Genomic DNA, 21,837 nt, shown 5'->3' with positions numbered 1-21,837 from the left:
GTTTATGTATTAAAATAAATTTATATATTTAGATGTCTATAAAGTATTATATAATATATACATTATATTTATTATAGTATTGTTTTATGCTATTATATTTGTCTGTATATATATATTGTGTCTAATAATTGAGACAAACATAATATTGTCGACTCACATGAGGCCAATTCAATGGCACATATCTGAGAGTCCATTGGGTATCGGATCAGATCCATCATACATGAGAAACGCAGTTTAAGTCTATAAAATGAAAAGATTTAAAAAAAACTATATAAAGTCTTATATGTTTAAAGATTTGTTTATTTATTTTAATTTGTAAAATAAGATATATTTTTGTTATATTCAATATAATGAATGCAAGATTTAAATACATTTCAATTAAACAGTTTTACATAAAACTAACAATAATATAATTAACAAATATTGATATTATTTATTCTATCAAAAAACATACATATTTAAAGGTCAAAAATTTGATTTAAAACACTACAAATTTATATAAATTATTTGAAATATTTTATGTTCATATTATATAATATAATTAATAAATAAATAATTAAATAAAAAAATTTATTTGATATATTAATTTAATTAAATAATTGTGTTAGATTTCCTTGATTTTTTTATAAAAGCTAAATTGATACATGAAAAACTACAAAATTTATATTACTTAATGATTCATTTATTTTTGTTGTTGTTATTAGTTTTTCTAGTAAATTGCATCAATATTTTTTTACTATTGTATTAAATATAATATCGATATTAAATTAAAGGATATGCTTTTATTAAATTAAAAAAAACGTGATTTATTTTGTCTATTATAAAGAATAATGAACATAAATTTGTATATTAAATTTAATATAAAATAAGTATTGTCTCTATTGAAGCATCTTATCAGGCATTTTATTAAAAATATTTCAATAATTTAATACATATTTTTATAATATTTTAATACAATATTGTTATTTTTTTAATAAAGAGATATTAAAAAAACTGTATATTTTTATATACATACTATAATAGATTATTTGCCAATTTTATAATTTGGCAAATTTTATGCTAACAAAATAAATATAATTATAGCAAATTAAAAAAAAACATCAAAAAATATTATTATCAAAAATAAAAATAAGTTATAGTAAATAAATGAATGTTTTATATTTACAAGCAATATAAGTTAAATATCTTTATTTTAATATATAAATATTAGAAAGCATTTATTGTTAATATTATGTTATATGTTAATATTTTATTTGGAAAAATATACTATTAATAGATAATTGAAAATAAATGTAAACCAAACTTTTAATTTAAATCTATAAATAAAAGGACATCACATTTAATGTGTCTCAAATTTAGCTTTTACATAAATTACAAAAACACTATATTTTATCATTTATAAAAAACAAATAATAATCTCTTTGAATAACAAATAAAAAATTCATGTATTGATCTATAAATTTAATTAAGATATGATATGTGATAAGCAAAATGCATGGCATTAGTTATATTTGTTAAACATATTAATAATATTATTATTAATACTATACTAATATTATATTAATAATAAAAACTATATTATTGTATATTATTGCATCAAATGTAATACTAGTGAGATTTGTTGTCAAAAATTAAAAAAAAACTTTGTATTTTTTAAAAATTTACTCTACAAAGACTCAATATAAATGTAAATTATTAAATATACATTTATAAAATCAAAACTTATATAATTAAACTAATGTAATGAACAAATTTGTTTAACTCACTCAGTTTTGTTAAAGTTAATATTAATAAAATTTGTTTTAATTATTGTAGTATATGTGTAACTGAATTTTTAATTAATATTTAAACTTTATAATTAAAATTTATAAACTGAATTTTGTTAACAAAATAATGTTAGACTTTAAAAATTTTAAATTAAAAATTTATTTACATAATAATAAAAATCTATCATGATAGGACTAAATGGAAATATCTAATCTATAGTATGAAAAATAATTTATATTGTAATGTTTTACTTTATTAGTAACGATAAAAATTTAAAGATTTTATTTAACATTTTGAACGTTCAAAATTTTTGATTATAATTTATTATTATTTGAATACAGTATTATGTACTTTTATTTTATTTTTACTGTAAGTTATACAAAATAAAAAGTATATACCATATAATGTAGTAACTAATAATATAATTTATTTACTAAAAGAGATCTATATCTATATGTTTTTAAGATTTAATAGACTATATCATTAAGTTTAGTTACATTAACAGTGTCTTCAAATGATATTTTCAATTTAATTTAATTTTTATTTACTTTTTTTGTATTATTATATCTGATATAATATTACTTATATGTATGTATGATGTCTTGAATAATTAGTCTGAATGTCACAAAGCATTCATAAGATACTATGAAATGTCATTATTTATAAGTTGTAATAAATTTTTATTTCTTTTTTTTTTGTTTCATTACAAACTGTTAACTAAAAAACAAAAACAAAAATAAGCTAAAAATCTCTGCAAAAAGCTATTTATGATAATTTTTTCCGATAATCTCTTTTTTTCTTTATGTCAATAGTTTGGACATAAATCCAAATAAGATGTGATTTTTTAAGACCAATAAATACTAATTTATTGTATAAAGAATATTAATTCAATTAATTTTTTATGTAATGTAATTTGTTTTGATAGGATTTATATGATAATTGAGGGTTAATAAAGATTATATAATATATTCTATAGTAGAGGAAAGTTATGTAAAGTAATTACCTCAACATATAGAGTATTTTGCCGCCGGTTTCAAGTCTGACCAAAACATTGGGAACCGTCACGTACTGGAACTCCGCTGACTTTGCGTTGGCGAAGAAGACTTCCGGTTTCCAAATCATCTGAACTAACTTCGGGTCGTTTAAGTCCAGAGCCCGCGACCCGTTGCCGGTACGGAGCCGCTCATCAAACCAACTCTGACGCAAATATAGGTCGACCTCGTAGTCCATGGATTCCGGATTTATTGATCCAATCGATCGGATAAATATCTCGCACTCGACTACAGTTGGTATACCTGACCATTAAAAATAAGAGATAGAAATGTTTTTGTCAAATAAATTTAGTTTATTTGATTTGGTTTTTATGACTTGTATTTGATTTCGTATCGTAAAAATTAAACTATAATAAAATAACATACAAAATATTTAATGCAAAAAACATCATAAATTTCAATTGTACTGTAAATAATATATAATTTAATTGTAATAAACTGTTATTATTATTAGTAACATAACTTTAATATAACCAAACCGTTACGGTTCTTAACTCTAGAGATGAAAAAAACATTATAACAAAAGATATCGTATTATCTATGTTACCAATAATTGTAATTTATAATACAAATTATAAATAAATTGGTCATTAAAATATTTTTTTTCAAATCTTATTTTTTTCATTAATAATACAGTATTATTATTGTAAAATATTTTAAAATTAAAATACTCTAAATATACAATATATAATAGTAATAAAATTATTTTGAATATAATTTTTTTAACAATAACTTAATAAATAAAAAAAAACTATTAGAATTTTTTCAACCGTTTTACTATAGAATTCTAATAAAATAGTTAAACATTTTCAAAAAAAACTTGAAAAGTTTTGTTTTCTGAAATCTATGAGCCTTTTTAGTGTGTGTGTGTGTGTGTGTGTGTGTGTGTGTGTGTGTGTGTGTGTGTGTGTGTGTGTGTGTGTGTGTGTGTGTGTGTGTGTGTGTGTGTGTGTGTGTGTGTGTGTGTGTGTGTGTGTGTGTGTGTGTGTGTGTGTGTGTGTGTGTGTGTGTGTGTGTGTGTGTGTGTGTGTGTCTGTAGCATTTCATTTTGCGAATTTTGAAATTCTGACTTCAGATTCGGTTAGAGGACTACTAATAGTGTATTGAAAAGTTGCATCAAAAATGATCTATCTCTTCGGGAACATAGACAAAATGGCGGCCAAAGTAAAAAAAATTAGGTAAAAATTTTAACGTTTAGAATTGTAAAGAGCATCAAAAATATGATATAATATATCAGTATAATTTTTTTTAAATGGCGGCAAAAGTATGAGAATTTTTTTTTAAGTATAGATTTGAATAAAGCATCAAAAACAAGGATAAAAATATGAATTAAAATTTTGATATCTACGGAAACAAAAAGAATAAGTATAAGCGGAAAAAGTATAATTATAGTCTATAATAATTTATAGATGATTATTTTGTTATACTAAATCATTTGATACAACAACTGAGTAGTTATTTTGTCAAACCGAGTCATTTGATACCCTACATGATTAAAGTTAAGTTTATTTTGTCATACTGGATCATTTGATACCATATATGACAATATTTATATTATGTATATTTGACCAGTTTTTAAATTTTTATATGTTACTATATAGACGCTATAATTATACAAACTAATGGTGTTCAATGCTATTCAAGTTTTTTTTCTGAAAATGCTTTCTAGCATTCTTAACTGGTTTTTATTGAAATCTAATTTAAAGTATTATTTACTAAAAAAATTTCTTTGAAAGTTAATGATAGAGATGTGCAGTAAATGTAGAATAAATGTAAAAAATAACAATAAATATTGAATACAATATATTGAAAAAAATTGAAAAAAACTACATTATATTTATAATAAACAATTATGATAATATATGTTTATTTAAAATATTCATACGATATATTCATTAAAAAAAATAATCCATTTATATATAAATTTATTCATATACAGTGTATATATATATATATAAGTATTTATTTGAATTATTTCACACATATTTAGCATAACTTATGATAAACTAAAAACAGTATAAAAACCATACAAACACTTACCTAAATGACTGGTAGGAAGTGCTCGTCTATCATAGCCTTTGAGCAATGAATCCAATTGACTTAAATTGCTATCACTTTCAAACTTAGACCTAAAAATAGTTCAAAAATATTATAATTTGTATTAATAAATATTAAATTTTAATATAACACGTGTGATATATACAGATTAGAAAAAAATAACTTGAAATATTAGACTAAATAATTCAAACTTAAACTATTAAAACAAATTATGACACTTTGATATTTATTTTTTGAAAAAAATAGTTATTAGATATTATGTTTTAGATTTGTTCAATGAATTTATATATGAAATAAAATTATATTTTTACATTTTTTTTGTTTTTGTATAATAGAAATAATGCCATAAAAAGTAGAAAATAGAAATATGCTTTAATATTTATATAAATAAATAAATAAAATAAGATAATAAAATATACCGTAATAGTTGTATCAAAAAAAGTTTTTGAAAAATCCAAAAAATACAAATAAATACTAAAATTTTATAAAAATATAATCTATTTGATATAATTTTCATTGAACACAAAAATGTTAGTATATTTTGTAATATAGTACATAAAATTTTGGTGAATGTGTCAAGGTATTTTTTAAATAAAATCATTTACTTATATTTTACTATTAAATTCTTGTGTGTGATTATAATTTAAAGAAAAAAATCATATAAAAACTATGATTTATTTCATATAATGTCATAATATTATTGAGATATTGACTAAAAATTTATTTAACATTCTTTATTTAAAATATTAGATAATACTTATCGCAGTTAATATTAATCTATAATGTTTTTGTTTGCTTTATTATATAAAAATTTAAATTGTATTATAATACATAGTATAATACATAGTATAATACATATTACAAATATATTAGTATTAATATTTGATAGCAAATGTGTTTTTTTCTTTTTGGTTGAATGCCATCAATCATAAAATTAAGTGAAACTCCTTTTTTATTGTTTTTTTATTAGAAAAAAAAGGTAATACAGTATAAACTTTTCAAACTATGTTTTTTTTGTTTGATTTTGTTTTTTTATATAAAAAAAGTGATGAGAACTTCTAATAATATCATACATTTAATAAAAATATATTTATCATACAATGTAATCACAATAGTATTGATTATGAATAGTTATAATTAAAAAAAAATTTTTGCTTTTTAAATTGAAATATACAATAGATAGATAAATAGTTTTTATTGTAAATTCAAATTCATATGTTATTTCTTAAATTATATAAAAAATAAATTTTTATATAAAATTAAATTAAGTAAAAAGCAGACATTTTATTTTTATTTTTATACTGAATTTTTTTTAAAGATTATATTCTACTTTTAATATAAAAAAAAATTTCTGGTATTAAAATAATTTTTTTACAAAATAAATGCAAAGCTATAAATTATATGCTAATACTAGTTAAATTATATTATAAATGTTTAGTTCAATATTTATTTTATTTATTAAGCAAATGTATGACAAATTAAATTAAATTTTTTTAAATTCAAATTTTCTATAATACACATAAACATAGATATTTTGTTTTAACTTAAAATTTTAAATGAATATTAAATATATTAGGTTTGAAAGTCATTTATTAAATTATAATAGTAACTATAAACAAAATTTGACTATCAAAAAGTTAAATTTTAATAGACAAAATTGTGTTTAATTTAATAATATTGATATATAACAGATATTATATAAAACTCAACGTAAGTATACAAACATTATTTCATATTTAAATATAATTTATTAATTTTATAAGTAAATGTTATATTTAATTTAAGTACTGTATAAATATTATAAATAATAACAAAATTTTAAAAATAAATTAAGTTTAAATCCCATGACTTTTAATTACTGAAAAATGCTTTATTATTTGCAATATTATTCTGCAATTTATATACCCAACTATTTTGATTTAAATAATAAATAATAGTTTTGTTTATTATATTTATAAAGAAAATATTTTAATAAAATATTTATGAAAATTTTGAGTTATTTAGTAACTTAGTATGTCATTTAAATTAGTTTTAAATAATTATTATTTACACAAAACAATTTAAAAACAATTTAATAAAATCAATTAAATAGCAATTTATATTTGATAATAAATAGTTAGATAATAAAAATGTTTAAAAAAACTATACCTTTGAGATGCCAATACTAAATTAACAATTAAAATATAGCGTAAAATAAAAGCAAATATATATTGAAATATAGCCATTTATTAAGCGATAATTTTTTATGTAACTTTTTTAAAAATTTTATTATTAAAAGTTAAAGTTTTATTTTTTTAAGCCAATATGCTTTATAGTGATTAACAAAATAGTTAAAACATATACAGAAAACAATTAATTATCCACAAAAAAATAATATATGGTTTAAGTCAACTAACAGAGTTAACTACACCATCAAAGCCAGTATATATATAATATATATATATATATATTGTACATAAACTATATGTTTCAAAGAGTTTCACTTTTCAAACTCTGGTAGTTGTCTTGTTGTTGTTGATGTAGTTGTGAACTACTGGTGAATGTGAAACACATCACAAATGATTTACTGTTAATTTATTGACCGATTTATTGCCAGCAAAAACCAATAGATGCACTCATATATATATAATATATAAATATATATATATATATTTCTAGTCGTATATATATAGACCGGTGCTATGGTATCGGTAACGGTATGACATGCGCTCCGATAATAATAATAATAATTTGAATATCTTTTGATTTTTTCACACATATTTTTTTGGCATATTTAAAGTTTTAAATATATAAGTAGATTTGTTAATAGATAAGATTTAGTTTTAATAGGGTGTAAAACTCTCTCAAAAATGTGTAAATAAATTAACATAATATATATGAATCAAAAACTGTTTTTTATTTAATAATAAATAAAATGTTTTTTCCCATAAATTAATGTTATAAAATATTTGGTGAAATATTTTCATTTTTTAATTAATTTTTAATTTTGTTTTTTGTCTAAAATATTTTTTGATTAATACATTTTTTTGTTTATGAAAAAACTAAAGAAAATTTGACGTAAATTTTTTCTAAAAAAAGTTACAAAAAAGATAACTAATGGTTAATAAATTTTTTTATTAGGAAATTCGTATACAAACAAAAAAGTATATTATTTTTGTTTTCCTATCACTAGATTTACATCAATCATATTGTCGATGACAATGAGTTTATATATTGAGCTATAAATAATGGTATCATTTTAGTTGTATAATATTTGCCAATAAAATAAACTGACCAAACATTCATACATACATTCATATATACTATATCTTTTTTAAGTGATACAAAATACCGGTAGTATTAATTTAAACATTTTTTAGCAATAATAAATACAATATGTAAACAAAAAATAATTTAATGACAAATAATTATCATATAAAGATTTTACACATATTTTTTAAATAAATCTAATTTTTATTTAGTTTTTAATAATTTTAATTAAAATATACAATTTTTATTAATTTTTTTATAATAACATATTATTATAAGTAAATTGTTATAGAATTAATTTATAATTAACATTTAATAAATTGTTTACTTTTTTATTGAATATTGTGCGCTATTAAAATAGTGTCTTGATAAACTATTTAATTAATTGTTGTATTTTAACAATTATTATTTAAAATATTTAATACATTACATCAATATCTAACTAATAGATATATTAAATATAATTTATTGCCATGATTTAACAATTTAACTAATTGGCAATATATTTTATAAATTATAATAATAGTAATAATATTAATCTGAAAAAACTAACATAAATTTTTGTTATCAATTTATTAGATTGTATTACTACAACATAGACATATAATTTATAACACATTTGCACATATAAACAACATTTATAACAATATAATATCAATGATAATTCATGTTAAATAATGATAAGCAATCATAATAATCATTTTTATTTGTTTCATATACTGTATGTCTACTAAAAAAAGAAAATCTATGTTTGTCTGTGCAGTTGTTTTTTGTAACTTAAGGTGCAATCAATATGAGATAATATGGCCAATAGATTAGGTTAAATACGATAAAAAATACGGGAAATCCTATACGACTAATACTATCGATTTTCTCGGGAGTTCTTCGAGAACAGTCGTCACCATTGCTAACACCACCAGCACTACCACTACTACAATAGCCGACATCACCTATCGATGCTGTAGTCATACTAAGATCCCTGAGCTCGCTGTTTGTATCTTCGCTGACCGTCAATAGCTTATTGTTAATACTGTTCATCGATTCAATGTTTTTCTTCTAAAATAAAATTCAATTTAAATAGAAATTCAATTACAATTTATATTATTATTATTATTATTAAATACAAGTAATTTATTTTATAAATAAAAATGTTAATCTTTCGTTTGTTTTTTAAACTGAAATAAAGCTAAAAATTTATCATTTATTTAATATAAATAAACAATTAAATGAACAAATAGTTTCATAAAAATTAGTAAAAAATAACAAAATAAATGCAAAGAAACAAATAAAAATATTTTTCATTAATAGATTAAAAACATAGAAATTAATTATAATTATACAAAACAAATCATTTATTGTTTATTATTTAAAAATATATAATTCAATTTTGCTTTAATTAATTGACACGAAAATGAATGTGATAAAAACAAATAACATAAAAAACTTTTACTATTTTTATTATTTAATTAGATTTAATTAAAATTAAGAGCAAAAAAAACACTAGAGTAATGCACACAAAAAAATAAAACATACAAAAAAAGTATTCAATTGAAATGAATTAATAATAATGATTGAAATAAACGATTGTTATTTTTTACAGTATGACTGAGATTGTTAAGCCGTACGGTCCTAATGGGTGTTAATTTATTTCTGCGCCATAAATAATTGACCAGGGTAAACTCCAATAGTGCCACAAATACAAATGTAGTGCAGGTGCCCATCCATACATCGATAGCTTTAGCGTAGGAAACGGGCGGTAAATTACTTTGAATTCCAGCCCCTATTTGTTTCAGACAACAAAATGTAATTAAATTGTTTTAATATTTTTCTTGTTTTCAATGTTCAGACGTTTTTAACTATCTTTTATTCTCTCTCTCTCTCTCTCTCTCTCTCTCTCTCTCTCTCTCTCTCTCTCTCTCTCTCTCTCTCTCTCTCTCTCTCTCTTTCACTCAATGCCTAACTAACAAACATTTACTTTTTCATTGCTTACTTACTGACTCACACTTTATAAACTTCAAACAAAATAGACTAATAGTTGTTTTCAGCAAAAGTAGAGTACAATAGAAAAAGAGTGAAAAAGTTTTAATTTAACTAATGATTCTTTCATTCAGTTTAGTAAATGACTTGAATTTATTACATTACTTAACAAAAAATAAAATAAACTTATATTGAGTTTTAGTATATATATACTGTATATATATATATAGTATAAGTGACTGAATGAGTCAGTTAGTGTATAAAAGATAGAAAGAAAGAGAGAGAAGAGAGAGAGAGAGAGAGAGAGAGAGAGAGAGAGAGAGAGAGAGAGAGAGAGAGAGAGAGAGAGAGAGAGAGAGAGAGAGAGAGAGAGAGAGAGAGAGAGAGAGAGAGAGAGAGAGAGAGAGAGAGAGAGAGAGAGAGAGAGAGAGAGAGAGAGAGAGAGAGAGTGAGAGAGAGAGAGAGAGAGAGAGAGAGAGAGAGAGAGAGAGAGAGAGAGAGAGAGAGAGAGAGAGTGAGAGAGAGAGAGAGAGAGAGAGAGAGAGAGAGAGTTAACTAATAATATTACCTTTTGATGAAATTGTTAATAGTGTGGTAACACCTAATGTGATTCGGGCCGGTATAGACTCAACGTCTAACCAAAATGACACCCACGAGATGACAACAATTAGTATGGTTGGCAAATACGACTGAACCAAATGATAGCCCAGTGCTCGTTGCAGATAAAACTCGGCCTTAAGACAACTGTATTCACCTTATTTTTAAAAAATGTAAAATAAAAGTCATAAAATAACAAAACTAAAAAATATCGATTGGAAATTTATTTAAGAATACTATAAATTTTATATTTCTATTTGATATTCAGTATACTACTGTATAATACATGTTTAACTTAAATAATAGGTTATATATCTCCAGACACTGTATTTATTACAATAGTGTACTGTATATATAGTAATATACAGTGAATATAATAATACATTAACTTATATGAAAAATTATGTGATTTTGATCCATAAAAATAATAATACTTTCATACTATAGAAAAATCGTGAAAAAACATTTTCTTTTTTTATATTCTGTTAGACAATTCATTCAGATTATTATATATATAACACAACTGTCTATAAAAGCATATTATATCATCCAATGTTATATCAAAAAACAAAAAATAAAACAAAAAACCAATAATATTTTCCGTCACAAACCTATATGAAATGTCTCCTTACAAAGTGTTGTATTGACATTAGTTATCAAAAACTGCGGTAACTTTAACTTATCGTATAATTTAATGGGCGATATGTCCGACCATTTTAGCATCAATTCACTCGTTGTCTTTGAGACTAATAGTTATTATTTTTATTTGTATTATTAGTATAATAATTATTATTATCACAACAATTATTTGCATCATTTGTTGTGTTAATATTAATTTGTTGTTATTATTATAATTTTAAATTTCATGTTTGATGATAGATAAAAATGTTGATATGTAAAGAAAAAAATATTTTTTTAAATTAGTATAGTTGTTAAAATAAAAGTAATTTAGTATTTGCTAATGTTTAATTTAAAACATTAATTTTTAATTAAATTTGTAAATAAAACAAGTATATAATTTTATTTTATAAATTTTTATGTTAATAATAGTACTATATTTTTGCTAATAGTTTCTTATATATTTCTATTTCAAATAATTAAATATTTTACTTCTTATAAATTATAAATTTTACTTAAACTTAATTTAATTGATATTGTAATAGCATATAAAAATCAATAAAAAATAAACTTTCTAATTTTAACTTGAAATAGTTGACATACATTAATAAATAAATAATATATTCTTACAAAAATTAAAAAAAACATTTAGTTTATATGTTGTAATATTATATATAATAATTTTCAATAAATTGTTGTCAATGATAACCTACATGAAGCCAATTCAATACCGCACACCTGTGCGTCCATTGGGTATCGGTATAAGTCCATCATACAGGAGAAGCGCAATTTGAGTCTATAAAATAGTTTAAATCAAACAATAAAATAATAAATAGAAAATTACGAAAAAGCTTTTTAGATAATTTATACACTATTTTTAGATATTAGTATACATACTGTATATATATATATATATATATTTTAAAAAATATTTGCACTAAAATATTTTTATCTAAATATTACATTTATCCAAGTGTTTTAAAGCACAATAAAACAATTTTAAAAACTTATTTAACATATTTTCACTTTAAAAGTAAATGATTCAAAAATTTTTGTACATTATATACAGTACAATAGTACATTTGATAATGTTTATAAGTGTATAACCATAAATCAACAAAGTTTTAAATAATACTAATAATAATAAAATTATTATTTTCAAAATTTTTCCAAAATTCCTTAATTTATATTTGCAAAAATGTGTATCATTATTATTATTATTTAAAGTAATTTATATTAAAATATAATAATTTTAAATATACTTGTATGTATAATTATCTTGAATGTATATATTTTGCTAAATTAATACAATTATATTATACATTTATATGGCATTTTAAATAAATTTGATATATTTAATATAATAGACTATTACAATTATTTCATAAATATTAGATTAAATTAAGTTATAAAACTTGTGAAACATAATATATATAATAATAAAATTTATGTTTTATAAATTATAATAGAAAGTAAAAGCAATTTTCCAAAAAATGTTTTGTCAAATTAGTTGATTGTCTAAAATATCATAAATTTAAAATGTGAATAATAACAGTACAGTACATACACTATATGAATATAATATGAATTATTTTTTAAAAACAATACTCAAAATTCATAAATTATTTATAAAAATGATTAGAAAATATCACTTGAAAATACAATTTACTGTATATTTAAGTAAATCATAAAATATAGTGTTTATAATATTGTTGTTTACAATTGAGATGAAGTGATTTGTTTTACGAAAAACCCTATTGAGACCAATATTTATCGCAATTTTCCCGATTGTATACACAAACACATAACACTAGAGTAGTAGTAATCTATAGTAGTATTTATATTATAATACAGTAGTAGTAATAGTTGTTTTATTTTTTTAATATATATTATTTATAATATATCACTTCATTTCAATTGTAAATGTGTTTTACAATAAAAACTAAACATTTCTTATTTAAAATATAAAGTGTCCCCAAAATAAATCAATAGTTAAAAAAATTAATATTTAAGTTTATTTTATTTATTAGAATATTCAGTTTAATATGGTATAAAAGCAAAAATTTTTAATAATATTTATTTTAATAAAATAAAAAAAAGAAATAATAACGTAATCATAATAATAATGAAAAATTATTGATTTATAGCAAATATATTAAAGTCTTTTGTAAGTTTGATGGCTTAAATTTGATAGATTTTTTGGATCAATGGGTTGTCACATAATAGATAGAAAATACACACTAGTCTTTAATATCTTATAAAACACTCACTCACTCACTCACTCACTCACTCACAAAATAAAATCAACTCTTTTTCATAATTATTTGCTATCAAATTATATCAATAAATAAAAGTTTCAAAATAAATATTAAACTTTATTCTTATATTATTCTTATAAATAAATTTATTAAATATAGTATATTCTGGATATTGTTTGAAATTCCATAAATTCAGTGATGATATTACACTTTTGTATTATAAGTAGTGTTAGTGATGGTTGACAACAGTAAAGTAAAGTAAGACATGAATGTCCATCAAAACATTTGATATATATATTATCAATGACTTATAAGATTCAATAGTTTATTCATATTTCACAATAGAGCTAATGTTATTGAAACACTAGTGTTTCTAACATTTGTGATACATATACACACAAGTCTGACATAACCATTATATTAATCATAAATTTTACGACAAAATAGAGTATATTATTTATTTACTTACTTATGCATCATTTACTTGAATGTATGTATAGTATGTGTGCCGGTATGTATGTATGTTTGGGTAGTTATCTAATGTTTTTATTTAGTATTTTTATTCTACAAACTATAGTATATAATTACAACGATTTATTTTGTGTAAGATATTTATCTACAATATATATATGTAGTTATCATATTTATATTGCTTGTTGTGTTGTTATTGTTGTTGTCGTATAATTAATCCCAACAATGAAGTTGACATTTGACATTGAGAATCAATCACTTTTTTTTGTTAGATATATAGATAGATAAATTATGTATATTATTAAGTTTCAAATAAGTTTCAAACAATTTCATTATATCTATAAAATTTTTGAATATTAGTAAAAAAATAAAATAAAGCTAGATAACAATGTTTTTTTTTTAAATGTTCATTAAAATGACATTATTATTTATATATAGTATTTATTGTTTAATAATTTTTAATTAAAATAAGTAAACTTATAAATAAATAAAAATATTTTATATTACTATAATTGAATTACAAGTAAACAATTATTTTAAATAAATTGAATACTATAGTTGTATAATTGTATTTTCTGTTTAAAAATAATATATATATATATATWTKTSTYTATAAATTCAATCTCAACTGCTAGAGTATATACATTAAAGTATAATAATATATAATTTATTTTAATTATTGCAATTTATTTTAGCATTTTTCAGATGATTTTTCAAAAAAAAACTAATGTAAATATTTGTCTAAAAGTTTTATAATTTATCAAAACATTTTTGTTGTAGATAAAAAAAACAAGTAATTAATTTATTAATTTAGTCATCTTTGATATTAATAATAATAACTAAAATATACACAAAATTTTTCTAAAATTAATTAAATCTGATTATCTAAATATATATATCCATTAATTATCTTAAAGTTTTGTGTGAAATATTTTAAGCGAGTTATACTAGAAAATTATATCAATACATAAATACATACATATTTTTCCATAGATTTATATAATATAAAAAATAAAACTTCATTTACTAAATTGTATTATTATTACTCAAAGGCATTCAGATTAATATATAATAAAAATATATACAATAATGTATTCACACATTGAATGTTGATAATGCAATAAATTAGTTTTATTGTCAACAAAAATGTGCAAATGTTTCTTTTATTTGCAACTATTGTTAATTTTTTTTATCATCAAATTATTGCATAAAGTTAAGTATTTTGATAAAGAAAGAAAACATATTGTGTATCAAATGATACATTAAATATCAAATTTATACAAATATGCAAACATTTATATTGTAAGGCAATAATAGCTTTTGGCATTAGTTTTATTTTTATACATTATTTTTTTTTCTTTCAATAATAAATTTAAAAAACAAAACATTTTTATGTTATTAATCCTTTTAACACTAATAAAAATCCAATATTAAGCAGTTACTATGTCTGCATCACTGAATCTATGTGTACTTATTATGTAATTGTAGGTAAAATTTTTATAGACATCTGGAATAGTCCAGATAAGACGTCCATATTTTTAAAAACAAAAGTCATAGTTGATACCTTATCATAAAATATAATAAAATCTGATTAATTTCCGATTAATTATGTTGACTGTCCTATCCGGATGTCTCAACTATATAATGTGAATCAATATAAGACACATAAATACTAATATATTGTATACTACTGTAAGAATATTAATTCAATTAAATATTTTATGTAATGTAATTTATTTGATAATATTTATGTAATAATTAATGTTAATAAAGATTATATATTCAATATTAGAGGAAAGTTGTGTACTGTAATTACCTCAACATATAGAGTATTTTGCCGCCGGTTTCAAGTCTGACCAAAACATTGGGAACCGTCACGTACTGGAACTCCGCTGACTTTGCGTTGGCGAAGAAGACTTCCGGTTTCCAAATCATCTGAACTAACTTCGGGTCGTTTAAGTCCATAGCTCGCGACCCGTTGCCGGTACGGAGCCGCTCATCAAACCAACTCTGACGCAAATATAGGTCGACCTCGTAGTCCATGGATTCCGGATTTATCGATCCAATCGATCGGATAAATATTTCGCACTCGACTACAGTTGGTATACCTGACCATTATATATAAATTTGTTTTATAGATTATAATAATTATAAAATAAATTTCTTGTATTTTAGTGTAATTTAAATCTTATTTAAAACATAGTTTAGATTAATTCAAAAAAAAGTTTGTTTTCAATCAATAATATTTTTTCTGTGTGATTAACTATATTTAAAATCATAAAATCTTTAATTTTATCTCCGAATAATAAATGATATTAAAATTTTATATTTAATAGAAAATATGATATATAAATACTAAAAAACAATCAATTTTCTTGAAAAAAAAACAAAACAGTTTTACTGAAATAAAAATAATAAAAAAGTTTATAACATTTTCTTCAAACATTTCTTTTTTTTCAGTTTCAAACTTTTATATTGTTTTTTGTACAAAAAAAATCTGTCACATACAATACAATACAATATAATATTATACAATAGATTTACTTTTAATATTACATATTATATTATTATTTTTGTATGAGATATATATCCATTTAGTTTTATTGTTAAATATAGCATATGTTTTTATTAATAATATATCTGTCATTGATACAATCAATTTATCAAGCACATTTACTTTAATATATAATAATAATAGTATTATTAACTCACTAAAATAAAATCACTACCAAATAAATTTTCAAAACTTTATATATTTTTTCTGCATCATTGACTCAATCACCCACTATAGTACTTACTAACTCACTCACTCATATTTAATATATATTTTATGTAAAATTTTTTATTTTTGTTTTTTATGTCCCTTCAATAAAACAAACTTAAAATACTTAATTCAATACTTATACTACTACTACTGTATGTACTGTACTTACATACCGTAGACTGCATTTAATATTTATAAAAAAAAATATTATAAGTTAGTCTGAGAGGGATATTATTCACAAACATACATAGAAAATAAAATAAATATAATATACATTTTTCTAAATTTATATCTATACTATATATTATTGTATATAATATTTTATACATTTCACTTTCAATTTGGATTACAAAGTGATTTATAGTTAAGACAAAAATTTAGTGCTATGATAATTGTAGTATTTATATGTTATTAATGTCAAGTTAGATATTTTTCTATGTGTAAAACTTTAAACTATTTGATAATAATCATAGTAATAGTAAAATAAAAGTAATGTTATTTTGTGTAAATTAATGTTAGACTTGAAGTAATGTTGATCAATAATTTATCGTTAAGAAAAAGTTTCGTTTTTTATTATTATTATTATCATTACATAATATTATCAGTATATTGAATTTATATAAATTTATATTTATTTGAAATGTATATATATGTGTGTGTGTGTGTGTTTTTTTTGTTGTTTATGATAGCACTTACCTAAATGACTGGTTGGAAGCGCACGTCTATCATAACCCTTAAGTAGACGATCCAATTGGTTGAGATCTTTATCCGATTGAAATCTAATTAATATTATATAAAAACAAAAAAAATTATGTTATATAATTTATTACATAACTAATAAGAAAGTCACAAAATATTAGTCAAACGTATAAAGTTTATATGACCATTAAAAACATAAACAACAACAAAATAATGTATAGAAAGATAATATTTTTCAATATTTTATTAAAGTGTTACTTTCTCATACAGTTTATACTATATATATATATACATATATATATATAATATCATTAATTTTAATTTAACAAAATTAAAGCCTGTTTTTACACTTAATATATTTTTTAAGTATTGCCTTTATTTTATGGTCCAAATTGAGCTTCAAATGCATCAACAATACTGAAATTAAAGCTAATTTGTTTTACGAAAGAGTGAGTGAATGAATGAATGAGTGAGTGAGTGAGTGAGTGAGTGAGTGAGTGAGTGAGTGAGTGAGTGAGTGAGTGAGTGAGTGAGTGAGTGAGTGAGTGAGTGAGTGAGTGAGTGAGTGAGTGAGTGAGTGAGTGAGTGAGTGAGTGAGTGAGTGAGTGAGTGAGTGAGTGAGTGAGTGAGTGAGTGAGTGAGTGAGTGAGTGAGTGAGTGAGTGAGTGAGTGAGTGAGTGAGTGAGTGAGTGAGTGAGTGAGTGAGTGAGTGAGTGAGTGAGTGAGTGAGTGAGTGAGTGAGTGAGTGAGTGAGAGAGAGAGAGAGAGATTGTAATTTATTTATTTTTTTCCAATCCATTTAGGTTTTAAACATTATTAACATCTAATTTAGACATACATCTACACACAATTGCAAAGTTATATTTTATTATATACAGTATAACTTCTATATACATACAGTATATATTTATTACAATATCATCTATTATTACATATGTGTAGTATATGTAGCACATAGAAGAAAGTCATTGTTATGAAATTTTATCTATTATTGGTTTTTATAATCTAATATACGGTATATTTCTATTATATATATATATATTTTTGCCGTAACAATACATTTGAAAATATTGTATCAAACAAATAGTGTGTGTAAACTAAATTTGTGTCCAATAAATTGCTAAATAACTGAAAATTAAACGGAACTTTGAAAAACTTTTTTATATCTGAGTTCCGGTTTTGAAATTTTATGTAAACTAAATAAATATCTTAAATATCATAGATAGTAATAAAACATTTAGTTTATAGTAGTGAATACAAAATATTGTTAAACATAATTTTTTTACAAAACTGAAATTATTATTAATAGTATATTGAAATAAAGTATTATAAAAAAATTTGTTTTTTTTTGTTTGTTTGACCGCATTGAACAACAATAAAAAACAAAATATTCAATAAAAAACAATATATGTTGTTTGTTTAATGTTATGTAATTAATAATATTTGTCTTCAATGAGCAAAAAAAAAGTTATCCCAATGTTGTTGTTGTTATTAATAACTGTAGTTAAATAAATTTATAATAAATAATTTATATATTGGAAATGATATTATTATAATTATAATTATTGTTTCCTAATAGATAAGTGCATTTTGATGTCGGTTTTGGTTTGATTAAAAAAACTTTTATCTACGTATTATAGAAAAATTAATTTCTATAGTATTATATATATATATATATATATATATATAAATTATATATATCATCAGTATATATATACATGTGCTGCATTAGACAGCTTGCTAGCCATTTAGACTACAGTATTATTAATTATTATATTTATATTATGTAAATTATATATTAATCATATACAGTATATCATATATAATTTATCTAATTTTATTAAATTAGATTTTTTGTTATTTAAGTCAAAAATTTTAACCGAAATAATTTTATTACTTGTTAGTAATTGTATGATTTTGTAAATTAATTTAGCATAATTTTAAAACACGTTTAATTTTAATACATTAATAGTTTTTCTACATTAATCATCAAGTAAATTATGATAAATAATTTTATTAACAATTTTAAATTAAATGTGCTGTTAATATTATATGTTAAACTATATCTATTAATGCTATACGTTAAACGTATTTAATTAAATATAATTAATTAATAGTTTAAAATTATAAACTAAGAATATTAAATTAATTAACATAGCATTAAAAATTAACAACAATGCATTGAAGATAATATCTATAATTAATTTTAAAAAATTAAAATTCATATAGTAATATAAATTATTATATATTTATGTAAAATAAGTTATAAATTTAGTTTAAAAATTAATTATTAATAAATTATTAATATTGAAATAAACAAAGAATAATTCACAAGTTATTTAAAATAATACACTAAAATATTTTATATAAATATTGAAAATAGTTTTTGTATAACTAAATAACATTATTATTATAGACAATATACACAACAAATATATATATAATATACTTTATAGTCTATTCATGAATAAATTTTTTACTTACTTTGATTGTTGAGCCAAACATTTATAATATGAAACCATTAAATACAGATACAAAAACTTACATTTTATAAACATTTTTGTTTTTTCTGGATAAATATGACAAGTGATTTGATTATAGTTTTTTTGGGTTAGTATTTATGTTAATATTATAAATCAAAATATTATGTAAAATATATAAAGTATTTAAATTTTGAAAAATGAAAACTTTTATTTTGTTTTACAAAAAGATAATGTTTTTCATATAAATATATTGTATGAAGAAATTGTTAAAACAATAACTTTTAATACTCTAAAGTATTTTTTGACAAAAATAATAATAATTTTCTCAGTCAATGATGACTATTATAAAAAATTACATTTTGAATATATTATTATGAAAAACAATTTTCCGTTTCATTATAATATATTATTTGCTTTTAAAAAAAATTATATGACTTATTGTGCTCTAAACACAAGTAGCCATCAGTTCAACCATCAGTTTATTCCTATATTACAGTCGGCATTGAATAAGGTGTTGATCCACATCCCCGCCACCAAAAAACGGCATGCGCTCGACATACTGTCTATCTTATCGCTAAAACTATATTTATATAAAATTACATATTATGTCTTAGGTCTAGTATTTTGTAACTAATTTGTTTCATTAAATTTTGTTTTGTTTATCTATTTATTACAATATATGCTAAGTTGACTTAATTATTATTATAAAATTTAATCGATTTTTTGTTTGTTTATTTATAAAAAAAAATTTCTAATCTAACTTTTACTATTGTGCGTAAATTTGATACATTGAATGATATTTACTGTATAACAATTACATTATAATCTTCTCATTTTATCCTTTTTTATATATAAAATTAGTCTAATATTTTACGCATTATTATTAGTATTAGTATTGTTATCGACAATTGATAGCAGAGACACTTACTATGGCTTTATATTGAGACAGTTATATCATTAATGTCAAACACGTAGAGACTATTCACTGTATAATTATTTTTAGTTTATTTATGTAATTATCTATAAAAATTTGACACTTTTTTTTATACATTACATGTTTTGGAGGTAATAAATACGATTATTTATAAGCCTATAGGCACACAATAAAATGTAATACTAATCACTAAAATAAACATTAAATTTGTAATTTATATTGTATACAAATTGTATAAAAATATACTGTATATATATAAATTTATATAACAACTTTATCCAAATTAATCTTTTAAAAATATAATTATTTATTATTTAATTTGATTTTTCTTTACTTGTTTTGAATTTGAAATGAAAATTTATTTATGTTTATAAACACAATGTATTGAATTAAAAAAAAATTATATCACATACAGAGGTGTTATAATTAAATTAAAATTTATGTACAAAAATTATTTTTGTTTTTATTTTCTCTGCAAACAAATATTAAATATTTTAACTGAATGTTAAAATTATACATTTAGTTTCTGTTAAATAACTAGTTTATATATTGTCTATATAATAACTTTAATAAAAATTGTTTTGAATTTGCGTTTTTATCTGTTTTTGTTGTTCAGCTTAACTGCACCGGTAGTCAAAATGGGATCAATGGTACTATTAATACTGTATATAAAATTTTAGTAAATATTTTTATCTTAATATTATTAAATAATATACAAGTAAAATATAATTAAAAATTCTAAAATTTACTATCATTTAATGCAATATTATGTATAAAAATAAATCACATACCGTATGACTTATATGTATTTGAAATATGAATACAATTTATAAATAGATATATTTTTTGGCTATTCTGGTGGTCATCACTAACTTTTTAGTGGTAATTGTGCATAAAATATAGATAAGTG

General features: G+C 20.6%; 2 protein-coding genes across 2 annotated transcripts in view; both read right to left on the bottom strand.

Moving 5' to 3' along the window:
• The window catches only part of LOC128955901 (glycine receptor subunit alpha-2-like), a 32,229-nt gene extending 24,799 nt beyond the window's left edge, over nt 1-7,430 (bottom strand). Inside the window, exons 1-5 of the mRNA XM_054301579.1 lie at nt 7,370-7,430; nt 7,026-7,041; nt 4,860-4,948; nt 2,771-3,062; nt 158-240 (exon numbers count right to left, since the gene is read on the bottom strand). Coding sequence (XP_054157554.1) covers nt 158-240; nt 2,771-3,062; nt 4,860-4,948; nt 7,026-7,041; nt 7,370-7,430 — 541 coding nt within the window. The remainder of the gene's footprint in view (nt 1-157; nt 241-2,770; nt 3,063-4,859; nt 4,949-7,025; nt 7,042-7,369) is intronic.
• A 1,454-nt stretch (nt 7,431-8,884) lies between these two features.
• Nucleotides 8,885-20,050, bottom strand: LOC128956385 (glycine receptor subunit alpha-3-like). The gene is made up of 8 exons (XM_054302119.1): nt 19,995-20,050; nt 17,508-17,590; nt 15,864-16,155; nt 12,032-12,114; nt 11,312-11,446; nt 10,672-10,857; nt 9,725-9,906; nt 8,885-9,182 (listed from the first exon to the last, which is right to left on the bottom strand). Exons 1-8 carry the CDS (start codon nt 20,030-20,032, stop codon nt 8,904-8,906), a joined length of 1,278 nt encoding a protein of 425 aa, XP_054158094.1. The 5' UTR covers nt 20,033-20,050; the 3' UTR covers nt 8,885-8,903.
• Between the last annotated feature and the right edge of the window lie 1,787 nt (nt 20,051-21,837).

This window comes from Oppia nitens, unplaced genomic scaffold (assembly GCF_028296485.1).
Source record: "Oppia nitens isolate AA-2021 unplaced genomic scaffold, nextdenovo-longstitch-racon4-pilon3 scaffold2_pilon_pilon_pilon, whole genome shotgun sequence".
Taxonomy (NCBI): domain Eukaryota; kingdom Metazoa; phylum Arthropoda; class Arachnida; order Sarcoptiformes; family Oppiidae; genus Oppia; species Oppia nitens.
Note: the sequence above shows the minus strand (reverse complement) of the source record. Positions and strands in the feature narration are given on the sequence as shown.

What these genes read in the sequence shown, in the direction of transcription:
- LOC128956385 (XM_054302119.1), bottom strand. Translation starts at nt 20,032, where the DNA reads ATGGTTTCATATTATAAATGTTTGGCTCAACAATCAAA. An exon ending in CGGTATTGAATTGGCTTCAT is followed by an intron (nt 11,447 to 12,031) that starts GTAGGTTATCAT and finishes AATAACTATTAG; the next exon opens with TCTCAAAGACAACGAGTGAA. An exon ending in TTAACAATCTCAGTCATACT is followed by an intron (nt 9,183 to 9,724) that starts GTAAAAAATAAC and finishes ATTTTATTTTAG; the next exon opens with AAGAAAAACATTGAATCGAT.